Source organism: Caretta caretta, chromosome 4 (genome assembly GCF_965140235.1).
Source record: "Caretta caretta isolate rCarCar2 chromosome 4, rCarCar1.hap1, whole genome shotgun sequence".
NCBI lineage: Eukaryota > Metazoa > Chordata > Testudines > Cheloniidae > Caretta > Caretta caretta.
Window position 1 is genome coordinate 21,209,744 of NC_134209.1, and position 13,614 is coordinate 21,223,357.

Consider the following 13,614-nt stretch of genomic DNA (forward strand, 5'->3'; position numbering starts at 1 on the left):
GGAGGGCTGTGTCCGTGCAAACAAGACATTTATTTTTACAGCAAGAATAGCTGGCTGTTGTCTGCTTGATTTACTAACCCATCTATTTTCTAGTATCCCTCCAGAACACCAGTGATAGCTCTGCACAGGACTATTTTGGTTGTGCCCCAGCCTGACTGGTATGAATCACTATGAAGTAGTTGAAACAAAAAACCTTGCTTACCTCAGCCTCAAATTAAACCCAATTAAAGATGCTCCATGTAGGCTGCAGCGGTGTTCTTATTTTAAGGTCACAGATAGGGTATGAGTAAAGCTTGCTCGGGGGATAATTACTGTTTATGGTCACAACACATTGCACTACTGGCTCTGGCATGTGAGTGACGCCTTTGTAATGAGAAAAATGCCAGCTTGTACCATTGAAAACTGTATAAAATGGGATTGCTACAGCGTCTCCTCCAACTCCCAGCCTCTTTGCACTCAGATAATAGCGCACCTTCGATTGCCCCCTAGGTGCACCAAGGGATGTGGTATCTCTCACTGTCGGCTAACAAGTTCCGCCAACCCAATAATGGCTGAATGCTAGTGGGTAGATGCTTGGTGACCCTGATAAAAGGAGCCAGGGCTCTTATTCCTGTGGCCAGGGGTCGACACCACCATTGCTACCACCATTGGCACCCGCCGGTCCCTCGTCAAAAGGCTGAAATGCGCTTCAGTCCCTAGAGCTGGGCTCCCCGGGGTCTGAGGCACAGTGGCAGGCCAGCAGCACACGCAAGCTTGCATTGCCGCAGCCTGCCTCCTGCTGCTAGGGCTCGAGAGCAGAGTAGTCAGGCTTGGGCCTCTCCTGACGCGCAGTCCAGGCCGGATAGCAGCAGTGCCCCCAGCTCTGCTGTATTAGCATCAGCTGTTGCACTGAAGGGAGGAGACATGTCAGTCCCATCAGTGTGAATACAGTTGGAGAGGAGAATGTGCTCCAGCTTGTTCCAGTTACTGAGCTGCTTCCAGAGATGGTGTCCCTGGCCTCTGTTTGCCAGAAACGGGGAATGGGCGACAGGGGATGGATCACTTGATGAGGACCTGTTCTGTTCATTCCCCCTGGGGCACCTGGCACGGGCCACTGTCAGAAGACAGGACATGGGGCTAGATGGACCTTTGGTCAGACCCAGTATGGCTGCTCTTATGTTCCGGGTAACCATCCTTTTACCAAGTGAATGCTTACCTGATCTTAAGGTATGCTGCCACCCCAAACACCAACAGCACCACCAGAATGACTGTCACCGTAATGGCTGCAATGCTTCCTGCAGGAAAGAGAGGGGGAGGAGGAAGGAAAGGGCATAAACAGACCTTTCAGTGAGGTCATAATATATCAAAGCAATTACCCCTGTCCCCTTCCTGCTCACTTGTTTGCAGTGCACGGGTTAACACTATATGCTGGCCACATGTGGATCGCCTCCTCATGTAGGGAATGCGGTATTTGCTGTCAACCCCAGATGCCTCATTGAGAAGGAACGCTGTTCATTCACTGCACATATGAGAGACTATGGCTAAGATCGGTCCTTGTTTGTAACTGAGGCCTGGATGTGAATGGGGACTTGCACTGTGGAATGATTTTGAAATGAAACTGCCCTTTAGCCTAAGCTCCCCCTCCCTTCCCAAGCTGTCTGTTCCCAGGGCAGGGTCTATTCCAGGGGTTCTCAAACTGGGGGTCAGGACCCCTCAGGGGTTTGCGAGGTTATTACATGGAGGGGTGGCAAGCTGTCAGCCTCAATCCCCAAACCCCGCTTTGCCTCCAGCATTTATAATGGTGTTAAATTATATTTTAAAATATGACAGGTTTCAGAGTAACAGCCGTGTTAGTCTGTATTCGCAAAAAGAAAAGGAGTACTTGTGGCACCTTAGAGACTCAGTATGCATCCGATGAAGTGAGCTGTAGCTCACAAAAGCTCATGCTCAAATAAATTGGTTAGTCTCTAAGGTGCCACAAGTACTCCTTTTCTTTTTAAAATATGAATTTATAAGGGGGGAGGGGCGCACGCAGAGGCCTGCTGTGTGAAAGGAGTCACCAGTACAAAAGTTTGAGAATCACTGTTCTATTCCTCTCCTTTACATACAGTAACTTTTACCTGCTGACATCAGGCAAAGTGACCAAACCAGGAACCTGAGTCTCTCTGGTTTTCACTGATGGCAATCAGGAATGCCCCTGCCGAAGTCAATAGAGCCTCACTGACACAAGCCTGCATGATGGGAATGGGGCCCTAAGGCTAGATTTTTCTAAAGAGTTTGGTGCCCATTTAGGCACCAAAATAAGTGGCCAGAATTTCAAAAAGGGCAGGCTAGGTGCTCAGCTCATAGTGGCACAATAGAAGCTGCTGGATGCTGTGGACTTTAGAAAATCGGGTGCTTAATTAGGCATCGAAATGAGAGCTGAGTGCTTGGAAAATGAGGTCCCAAGTGTCAGGGTTGGGCCCTTGAAAATTTCTCTCTAGTTGTCTAGTTACATCCCATCCAGGCTTACTGCTTTTCTCCTGGGCTGGGCTCATGTTGCTCTGTTCCTCTTGCGTGGGAGTGTTACTAGGTACACGCAGCGGGGTTAGGAGTGGTTGAAGGCTTCCCTGCTGAAGGAGGAAGCGGTGGTGCAGCTCTGGCAGGAGCGTACATGACGCCTTTTAATGGCTCAGTTAAAATCTCCTGGGGGCGTTTTCACAAGGAGTGAATAAGCAGGTTTATGGATGGATGAGCCGAGCCTGGGGCCCTGACAATGCAGAGTCGCTGTTTAGGAGCTGCCCTCAGAACTGACCTCATTTAAATTCCCAGGGGGACAAAGAGGGGAAAAGTTTTCAACACTCCTTCAAGTTACAGGTTTATTTGTAAGTAATGAGCTTCTGAGCCAAGTGGTTCTGCAGCCTCTAATAATGTATTCAATAGGCTACAGGCTGCGGGGACTTCCTGACAGTTATTCAATGGTGCCTGTTAATTGGCTTCACCTTGCAGCCCCTCCACCTTAGACTGCAATGCTAATGCCCTACTGATTCCATTCTGCAGCCTGCGGACAAAAGGGTTTCCCCTCAGCATTGCTATTAGCTTAAGAAGACTGCCAGGGCCAAACGTCAAACAAAATCTTCCCTTGCTCACTTTATGCTCTCATCTGCTTGGTATGATAACATGGGGGTGGGGGAATGATAACATGGGGGAGGGGAAAATACTTGCAATCTTTATATTTCCCTTTGCAGCAGGGAGATATTTGATATGAGTTGGGCAGCTTTATATTTTTGTAACCGTGATGCTCTGGTAAAGGCAGCAGAATGGATTTGGATAAAATAAACACCGCAAACACTGGAAGCGTGTGTGTTCTGAAATACCGACCCTGCAACGCGCAGGTCACAGTCTGGCAGACAATGAAAATATGGTAAATGGTTTTCTTTTTTTACCACCTTTAAAATAAATCCCAAGTGACAGACTCACGACTTCCTACCCCCAACCTGAACCATCCCAAAACAATCCACAAAAGCATACAGTCCTCTGCGCACGCAGTAATTACTTCACAGGGAAATGATTTTGCAAAAACACTGTTCAGTGCTTATATAGCAGTTTAGATAAAACTTTAAGAGCTCAAAAGGGTCCCCCCAAAATACAGTTTTTTATAAAAAAAAATCTCAAAAATTAGGGCCAAGATTTTCAGAAGCCACTGGTGACTGTGGGTGCCCAGCGTGAGACACGCGGAAGGGCCTGATTTTCAAAGGGCAAGAGATCAGCACTATTTGTGAGGTGCCGAAAATTGAGCAGCCAGACTCCCTAGCTACTCTGAAAAATTTTGGACAAAATATCTAGCAAATAGGTGACTTCTGCAGACCTGTTAAGATTTCTGCCACAGCTCCTCACATCTGCTAGCCCCTGCTAGGTCTCCTCTCCACTTCCCATTCTCCCTGACAAAGTTTCTTCTCTGCTCTGTTTTTCTTTAGGAATTCCTCTCTTCTCCCTTACATGGCTCCTCTGTCCCCCCTTCTCACTGCTGGGGACAAAGATTCCTCCTCTGAGAAAGAGGGAGCAAGTGTCCGGCTCCAGGTGTGGATGGGCAGAGGGTTCAGCACAGCTGAGGCAGGCAGAACTTGGGAAATGTGGAAGTGGCCATGCCAATGCCCATGACACCATGGTTAGCTGGGTGTCCTCTTTTGTACGCTGAAAGAATGAACTTTTACCTACTACTGCTAAGGACAGCCAGGGCTTCCTTCTGCAACAAGTTGCCCATCTTACTTCAGCCTCTTAACTACATTCACACAGCACATTTGAAACTGTAGACTTTATCGTTGTCCTAGGTTATTTTAAATAACCCCTCTGCCCCCATTGTCATTTTGTGGCAATGCTGCTACTCTGTTTTACCGGGATAGTAACACTTATTTTTCCCCCTCTTCCCACATAATGGGCACACACCCACTGCCAACTGCGACCCAGCAGCAGCAGCCAAGATCCATTTCTGGGTGTATCTCATTCAGCCACCTTGGCTTTCCAGCACCACACAATGTCTGTGTGTAGAGGAGAGATCACTCGTTCCTTCTGGTGTACGGCACCTCTGTCCACACTCTTAGCCCCAAAGGACACCAGCTGCAAAAGTGTTTAATGGCAGTGTCTGAATATATTTTTCTGACAACACAGGAGGAAAATCAACTCTGAAACATGGCTCCAGGTCCTATGGTTCTAGGATCTTGAGACTCTCCTACAGAAAAAACGAAGACTGCTCTCTCACTGGAAGAGACTTCTCATGCTCTTCTCTGTAAATCAATGCCTTCCACCTTGGGGGGCTGGAGAGAGACTGAGTGGACACCCGGGTCCACAAAGCCAGCGTAACTGGCAAGTCTCATGCTGCTAGTCTGTGTGCTCTATATTCAAGGGGAGCCACAATTAGCCGATGCAGTTAAGTGGAGAAGATACTGGACTTCTGCATGGGGAAAGAAAAGTCTGAGAATTCCTCCTGTTAACTCATTGTAGCTCCTCTTAACCATGGAGACAGAAAATACTTAGTCACAGCAGCGTGGGACTCGGCAGGCACTCAGATTTGGCTGGGGAAAACGACGGGCTGAGGAATGAATGTTGGCTTTAACCTTTGAAACTATTGCGATTTGTATGTAACCATCCCACCAAAAATTCAGGTGGCTGATTCACGGTGTCTCTCCCCCTGTACTGAGGAGACATGGGGGCGTAGGGGAGGATGGGTCGGAATGTCTGCTAGCAATGTGGAGGAAGCACGTGCAGTGGCTTGTGCTGGTACGAAGCATGCTGGTCTGGGACCCAGACTGTCTGCCTGTGAGTTTGTCTTGCAAAACCAGCAGAACTTGCATCCATTACTTTAAATCCCCTCCCAATAGCCTATTTTGTTCCCCCAAAACAAATCCATTAAAATAAAAATAGACCCTTTCTACCCAAAAATAGCTTTTATGCAACATAAAGATGCAGCCTAATATTACTTTGATCTACATTGCATGTAGGAAGTGGTTTTATACTGCCCCTTCAAATGTACCCATAATGCTGTCAACCTATACCATAAAATATACTGGAGATCAAAGACTGGGCCAGAGCAATCATAACTTCTTATTTTACTTTACAGGGCTTGATGATCCAGCCTTAATGTGCTGTTAACTCTACATTTTGGCTTTTAGGCAGAGATCTCTCCCACTTGTTCTGCTTAATGAGGGGGAAGAAAAGTTAATGACTAAAGGAATGCGATGAAACTAAATGAAATGAAACATCTAGAGTCTGTTTTTTTTTTAATTAAATATGAGTTGGGACTAAATGGTACGAACTCAACCCCTGAACTTTGGGGACTTTTGCATCCAGATCCATATTCCAGTTATGCCTCCATCTCTTCTTTCTTTATACAGTTGGGATGGTTCACAACACACCTACTAATCTCTAGTCTCAATGAATAAGCTCCTTGGTGCTGTAACGCAGGAGAGTGCTGAATTATGCATTTGAGCACTCTACAAATGAGATGCTGTTTATTGGTGTCTTTAGAGCACCACTATTTTCGTGCCCTCTCTTAAAAGGGTCACTTTGTATCACAACTCACAATCATCCCTGTAGCTGATGTTTAATGCTATGGAATATGCTGCAGAGACTAAATTTAATCAGAAGAAAAAATACACACTAATACATCACAGCACTGTAGGACTCCCCCAGATTTCAGGGTGATGGGGACTGATTTTTCTCTAGAGGTATCACCTGCATGGACACTGTATTTTATTTAAAATGCAAGGGAGCAGGAGAGAATTCAGTTTGGCAGACGTGCCTTTATTTTGTTGTTTTTCCCATTGGTAACTGGTCAAAGTGAATGATCCTAACTCCAGCTCCTTGAACTATGATGGCTGCAGCCCTTGGAATAGGCCACCCCACCGGCAATGAGATTGGAGGGGAAAATGCCACCAAACAAGTTTGAAAGATTGTATGAAGCTTGCTGTAGCCTCAGTTTTAAAATGTCTCACTCTGTACATCAAGTTACTGGATTAAACAGCATGCTGGGTATGGAGAGGACAGGAAAGAATCGGTCTGAAATGAGTAAGGTAGCCCATAATGAAGGGCATTGAGATAATATCCTGATCGTGGGAATCCACATTGATTCACACCATCCTCAGTCTATTCTCACACTAGCCCTTCATAGGGCAACTTGCCATGCTGACATCATCATATGTGGTGTATATACGTGTACACGCAAAGCACCTTTGACCAATTTTAAAGATAATGGATTAGTAGGTGATTATATCTGACCTTCCAAACATCTAAGATGCCATTAAAAGCCTGTGCCAGAATGTTGTCATGTTATTTCCTCCATAAATGGGGAATTTCCCTTCACCTGTCTTGAGCTCTGGCATTGACTGTATTTAATCTTAAACCAGTGATTTGTTTAAGGTCCAATTCCTCATCCATCACGATGAGAAGAAGTTGTATGCCATTAGAAAGCCATGAATTCTTCAATTTCTCTAGTAGGATAGGGTACTTATCTAACCATGGCAGGTTGAGATTTCAAACCTTAAAACTGTGTGTAGAAAAGCTATTGGATAACTCTCAGAAAGGTTTCTAAGTTCACTGGCCATGGGGAAAAGGAAAAGTGTCTTTTCTCAATAGAAAATGTGATATCTATGGTCAGCAGATATGTTGTGGTCAACTAGTCTAGAGTGTAGGAAGTGAAATTCTTATTAAAACTTAGAGTTTGGGGTCAGACCTGTCAGAATATACCCAGTCACTGTTAAAACATCTTTCTATGAAGGGATCACAGGTGTAGAAGAGATTCATAATAAGGCTATACCATGTGATGTACATAAAACACAGATCCGTAGCTCCTGAGTAACTTTGTCAATATTACAAGTAACCTGAAAGCCCTTCCAATGCATAGATGGGAGTGCTCTTTTTCTCACCCCTTTGCCTCCCCCCTCATTGCTCCCCCCCAAATAACAGGAGAAATGAAGCACTAAAGGTGACAGCATAAATAACTCACATACTAAATCATCTGCCTCACCTGAACTTAAAGCCCGCTGGACCTCTTCCATGGTTACTCCTATGGAGAAAGTGGTGCTCTCAGGGGAGGTGGCCTCTGCGACAGACTTGGTTGCCAAAGTTACTTGAGATGTTTGTCTGATCACTGGGCCTGATGAGAGGGACTCTGTGGGCGTCTTTTTAGTAGGGGCATCCTCTGTAGCAGGTGCTGCCGTGGATGCATTTGGCAGCTGGATTGTGTTTTGATTTGTAATGGTGGTCTGTGTGGAAGAACCTGCCGATGACGATGAAGACGAGGTATTAGTTAGGTGAGAGAAGGTCGTTGCTGGGGTGGCTGTATCTGGAGCTGTTGTGGAAGGGGTGGCTGTATCTGGAGCTGTTGTATTTGTCAGGATGGCAACTGAAGTCCTGGAGATGTGTTCTGTGGCTGTTGATTCTGACCCAGTGGTTGATGACGGTGATGGGCTGGTGGCTGAAACATCTGCTCTTTCTGTATATGAGGCAAGATGTTTCGTGGCAGTTGACAACTCTTTTGTGGTGCCTAAGGAGATTATGGTGTTGCCCTGTTCTGCTGGTCTTGAGGTGACTTTGTCTCTTGAAGTGGTCGCTGTTGCTGATTGTAGCTTGTCTGCTGTTGTGCTAGCAGCAAGGGTGACGGGGACAGCGGTTTGAGTTGATTCTGACGTAAGAGTATTTCTCTCAGAAGGACTGAGAGAGGATGTAAAGTCTGAATGTGCAGAGTGAAGACTCAATCCTGAGGAGAAGACACACACGTGTTAACATTGGAAAATCGTTGTGACAAGCTGCAGTCGTGATAAGAGCACATAGCGAAGGGCTTGGAATGAATGGCCAGTCAGTTACAGTTTTACTACACTCATCCTTGAAAGGGATGTTTGCCTGAAGTAAGGAGGATTTCAGTTACCACTGAAATAGATGGTACAAATGAAAAATCATGTTGTAAAAGAAAGAAACTGTTTGTTTGTTTGTTTGCCTCCCACTACATTTATATCCAATTGGGGGCACTTCTTGTTTCCCTGCTTTAATTTTGAAATTTGAACCAGCTCTGAGTTTCAGATAATAGTTCAAGGGATCCAAGAGAGTTGTTATTGACAGCCATTAAACAGGGTGTTGTCCGACTGTGAAAGGACACTTATGAGACAGTCTTTAACATACAGAAAACTACCCTGGATATCATTCATGTGAACAAAGTTCTCTTCCCAAAGCTACTGCTCAGTGCCATGTTACTGGCCTGCTACCAACCGTGTTTGAGTTATATTACAGCCTGTTTTCTCTTCTGACCAGCACCTAATGGATTATTAGTACACACCATGCCAAACACCATTTTCCATCGTTAGGGAAAGTACTAGCAAATCTAGGGAGTCTTACCATGTCTTCTATAACTGTATTGAAAACAGCCTGGCCCCAGGTACGCTAGCAGCCAGCAGTTGAGGCCAGTGGGGACCTCTTGTTGATAGTCACTAACAATGGGTCATTTTCCTGGTGTAGACAGGCCCCAAGAGGAGAGCCCTTGATCCTAAGCTAGATCCTGAGCCATTGCAAGGTGCTGGCTGGCATTGTAGCCACGACTGACAAAGCAGCAGCTATGTTTGATGGCATGAGAGAGTGAAGTATTTTGATGATTTTGCCTCTGTTTTTATTCTGAGACCATCTTCCACCAGGATGTCTATGCATCCTGCTTTCCACAGTTGTTAACCATCCTTAGGCAAGCAGCTCTTTTACATGAACCATAGTTGTATAATTAGGATTTGATTTTTATTGGTAAAGGTCAGTAAGCCATTTCACAGTACACAGACAAACTGATGAAACCATATTTCCACTACTCAGAATTTACAGATAGGCAAAGTGAGAAGTCTGTATCACCACCGCTGTTAGCACACCAGCTTGAGCATTACAGTTTGATTTACTTTGGAGATTTTGACATAGGAAGTTGCCAACTGAACTGTTATCAAGCTTTAACGTTTTGAATCTCAGCATCTACTGTCATTAAATAATTGTCTGATCCCCCCCCCCCGTAATTTCCCACATTTGTGAACATTTAAATCTATAATCAAAAAATACTTAAAAATAAACATTAACAAAATAAATATTCTGCCAAGCCTAGTATATGCCAGTAAACTTAGACCAATGTTAACTAAGTTACATGAACAAGAAATAACTCATTCCAAGTGTAGGATAAAAATATTGTGATGATAATAAGAATGCTATTGCCATGTTGAATCTATTCTCTCTGGAACACAGTCACTTAAACTCAGTCCGGCAAAATCAGAGGGCAGCAAATTATCAATTGAAATATTTCCTTCTGTTTAAGGTCTGAAAATAGAGACATCGTCCCCTGCTGCTTGCATTGTCTGCCCACTGCAGGTGAAGATGGAGAGTTAGTTAAACTGAATGTTATCACTTAATTTGATTTTCTCCACTGGAACGCAGAAGGTACATCTACCCAGCAAAAAGAGCCCCATGGCAGCGAGCTTCACAGCTCAGGTCAACTGATTATAAAGCAAAACAGAAAAGTCCTGTATTGCATTTTGCCAACAGTGCAATATTTAGCCTCCTGCTCGGTATACCAGGAGTACTACACTATATGCAAACTCACCCATTCACTCATCTGCACACTGAAGAAATATTAACATTCATTTCTAAAATCTGCATGTACTCAATTCCAGCACTCCCATATTACTTTGATCTACAATGGCCTTTCACTGAAGCTCTGTAGCCTTTGACCTGTTCTTCACTGGCTTAAGTACAGGATGGATGCATTGTCACTGCAATAGATAAGCAAACCACACAAAGTACTGCACCCAAATACTTGACACATCTTGTCAACCTGAATTCCAGCATTAGCCATGGGTTTAACGCATCTACCTTACGATGCTGGCTTGTTTCTGATTGCATCAAGCCAGAATTACACACAAATCCAGATGGTGTTTATGTATGCTGGATTGGCAGACTTTTTGTTTGTATCTGTGAGAGCACACCTATTAAAAAGGATAGCGCTGTCTCCATTTTGGGACTGCATGGTCAAAAGCACCAGGTGTCAGGGAAGTTATGACCTCTGTAGGACTTCCCTCCATACTAGCTGCAAAGTCTCTGGGGGACGTAACCGGTATAGGAGCTACACTGAAAAATATTTAAGAGGGCTACACTGGCTGTTACACCATGGTAAGCTTGAAGCTATCAATAACGCTGCAGGAAGTCTCTTTGTACTTAAGAATGCACAGACTTGGGGAAATAAATTGGCTCATTCCTGGTGTGCCTCAGAAATGATTAAAACACAAAGTTACAGTTTCTAGAACATCTAATTTACCAACACCCCCTCCTTCAGTCTCTCTGGCCAACAGCTTCCTTCAGCAAATAGCATTTCAGCACCTGTGTAGCAAACTCAACCTATTCAGCAAGATGGGCACCTGGAAATAACAGAGTGTATCCTCCTGCCCCAACCCCTTTCCACTTCCTTGTTTCTTTCTTTGCGGAAAGATGAGTCAGACTTTTCTTTCTTCTCCTCAGCAGCAGATTTCAATTTTTCCTCTAATCTACTAGGCCAAATTCAATGTTGACCAATTTCTATTGTCTTCCTTTGTGTTAGTTTGGCTACAGAAAGAACATGCAGACATTACATTACATGGGAATAATTTTTATTCTTGTGACATTCATTTATTTATATCCACAGAGCAGCGCTTCAAATGCTGTGGAGTCACATTCATTCAAGCACCGCCAAGCAATACAATTAACTAACTACAAGTTAGACTCTGTGTGGGTGGCAATTGCTAGGTTAAGTTTCAGCATCCATTATAACATCCTTCTTTTAGCTGCTCATTACAAATTCTTTGTGAGCTGAAATTTTTCCATGCTTGGTCTCATGTGAAAGTGAAATTCCTAAGTAGAGTTGGTTGGAGAAAACTTTCAAGGTTTTGAAAGTTGACCAGAAATGATGGGGGGAGAATTGGGGAAATGGGTCTACGAAGAACGCATGGGTGGTTACTTCTGAGTCATTTTTCCAGCCAAATATGAAAAAGAGACTTGCTCGCTCTTGGATAACTCAAGGGATGGAAGTTAGAAACTTCAGACTTGTCTTGATTTGATTATCTCATTTAGACTTGAAGTCAACTGGGTGGGAAGACTTGCAGCTGAAAAGTTCCAATGTGTGCAAAAATTGAGTGAGTTTAAGTATTCCTCTCTGTTTAGAGGTGCATTTTCAGAACCTACTACATAAGGGCATCCCCGCTGAAGAGCTGTTTAGAAGTCTCGGGGTGGGGGGGGGGGGGAATGATTGTGTGTCAGGGAGGTGCAATACATCCTGGAATTTCTAGGCACACTGGGGCAGTATTCATGCTGCTTCATTATTAAGCATAGGACACTGCAGAATGTCTCTGTATCTGTGTGTGGCTATGGCCCGGTCTCCTGTCCCTTTTTTCTGCAGTGGCTTTTGGGGGAGAGCGTTCCTGCTCTGCAATTGTGTATGACTACTGCACTGGGAGGGCTCCAGGGGTAAAAGCTCTTTGTATCCTCCCACCAGTGCCCCTGCTGAATGCAGTCTGGCCCTACATCTCTCTCATAGCTTGGGAAAGGAGCTGTTTAGAGCAGTGGTGGATGAACCTGGAACCTTTGAGGCTCAGGTATTCGCTGAAGCTTTGTGGCGATCCCCAAACCAAACTCCTCTCTGGGCTCCAGGCACGGGGTCTTAGAGCTCAGTGCTCCTCTAAGCCAGGAGTCACTGTGCACTTGTCTGTTATGATGCTGTCTCTCTTGAACCAAAACTTGATACGGGGCTGGAACGCAGCCAGTTCAGGCTCCCACCCAAACCAGTCACCCAGCCTTTAAAAACTGCAGCCAAGGCAGCCAAATCTTCACACTTGCAAAATGGTCCCATTGGTAACGCCCTGTTGCCATTGCTGACGCAGGAGTCCAGCAAAGCAAAGGGGGCAGGGCGCTGTTCCCCATAGGATGGCAGCCTGCATAGATGTTTAAATGCTGGGCACAAGATGAAACGGATCAATATTCTCCTTTCACCATCTAGATGACTAAAATTTGTGTGTGAGACATTTTTTACTAGTCTACGTAGGTTTGCGCCTACTAAACCAAAGAGAGGTTCTGGTTAGCAACACGCAGAGCGAGGAGGAATTGCAGGGGTGTCCGTGCTACGTCGCTTGTTGCAAGCAGCACCCCGGCACATAGTATTGCAATTAGTGTTTGTAAAGCCCAAGGGCTCTTGAGATATACAGAAAGCTTGACTGTTGGGTAGGAAACGTTGAGCAGGCAAGGAGCATCTCTGCTCTCAGGTATCCAGCCGCAAGACTGTTATTCGGTGGTGAGGTTTAAGCAGAAAGTCCCACAGACTCTCTCATTTGAGGCTTCTGGGGGAAGATTGTGTGGCTCAGGGGACAGAGCACTGTGCCCCCGGGGCATTGAGGGGAGGTAACCTGGGTTTTAATCTCTGGGCAAGTCACCTCACTTCACCTCTCTGTGCCTCAAGTTCTCCATCAGTGAAATGGGCATATCTGCCTCTTTTGTGAACTGCCCTCATGTCTGGAAGAAAAGTGCTGTATAATTCTCTCCCCCTAGCCCCCACTCACTCCTTAGCCAGACCTGCTAGACTGGACTGCACGTACTCTAGTGCTACCAGTCCGATCTATCGTGCTGTCTCCAATAAAATAGCGTTACGTTTGGGCTGGCAGGGCGCAATAACTCAAACTTGTGAGGGCCTCTGAATTATAAACTGTGCTGTACTCCAGCAGAACTCATTAACAATCCCCGCGGGTTAAACTTACTAGGCGTGGTGTTCTGTCCCCCTCCGCCCTGTAAGAGATCAGTTATGCCTAACACATGCACGAGAGCTGAGTGGTTTAGTCAGGATTAAAAAGCAGAAGACAGACAATTAGAGCACTAATATTTTTATATGAAAAAGGTGGTACAGTGTAAACAAGCTTGGGTCCATTATATGGCATCTGCTATTATTTTAAATTCTCAGCATCACGCAAACAGAAGGCTACAGATTTAGAACAGGGTTCAACTTGTTTTTATGGCTGATTCAGTTAAATGTAGAAGGGATTTTAAAAGGCACCAATTTTGAATCCCTCCTCCTTATTGAAATGTGTGCTACGTAGTTTCTGCTTAGTGGTCTTCTACTAGCTAACACTT

The 13,614-nt window shown here is 45.1% G+C and overlaps 1 protein-coding gene across 5 annotated transcripts in view; it reads right to left on the reverse strand.

The window, feature by feature from the left end:
- Window positions 1–13,614, reverse strand: part of PARM1 (prostate androgen-regulated mucin-like protein 1) — a 64,524-nt gene that overhangs the window by 18,431 nt on the left and 32,479 nt on the right. For all 5 annotated transcript variants that reach the window (XR_007356181.2, XR_012668012.1, XR_012668011.1 and 2 more), the window contains exons 2-3: window positions 7,481–8,212; window positions 1,196–1,274 (exon numbers count right to left, since the gene is read on the reverse strand). Coding sequence is in view for 1 of the 5 variants with exons in the window: in XM_048846635.2 (XP_048702592.1) it covers window positions 1,196–1,274; window positions 7,481–8,212 (811 nt within the window). In the remaining 4 variants the exon portion in view is untranslated. The remainder of the gene's footprint in view (window positions 1–1,195; window positions 1,275–7,480; window positions 8,213–13,614) is intronic.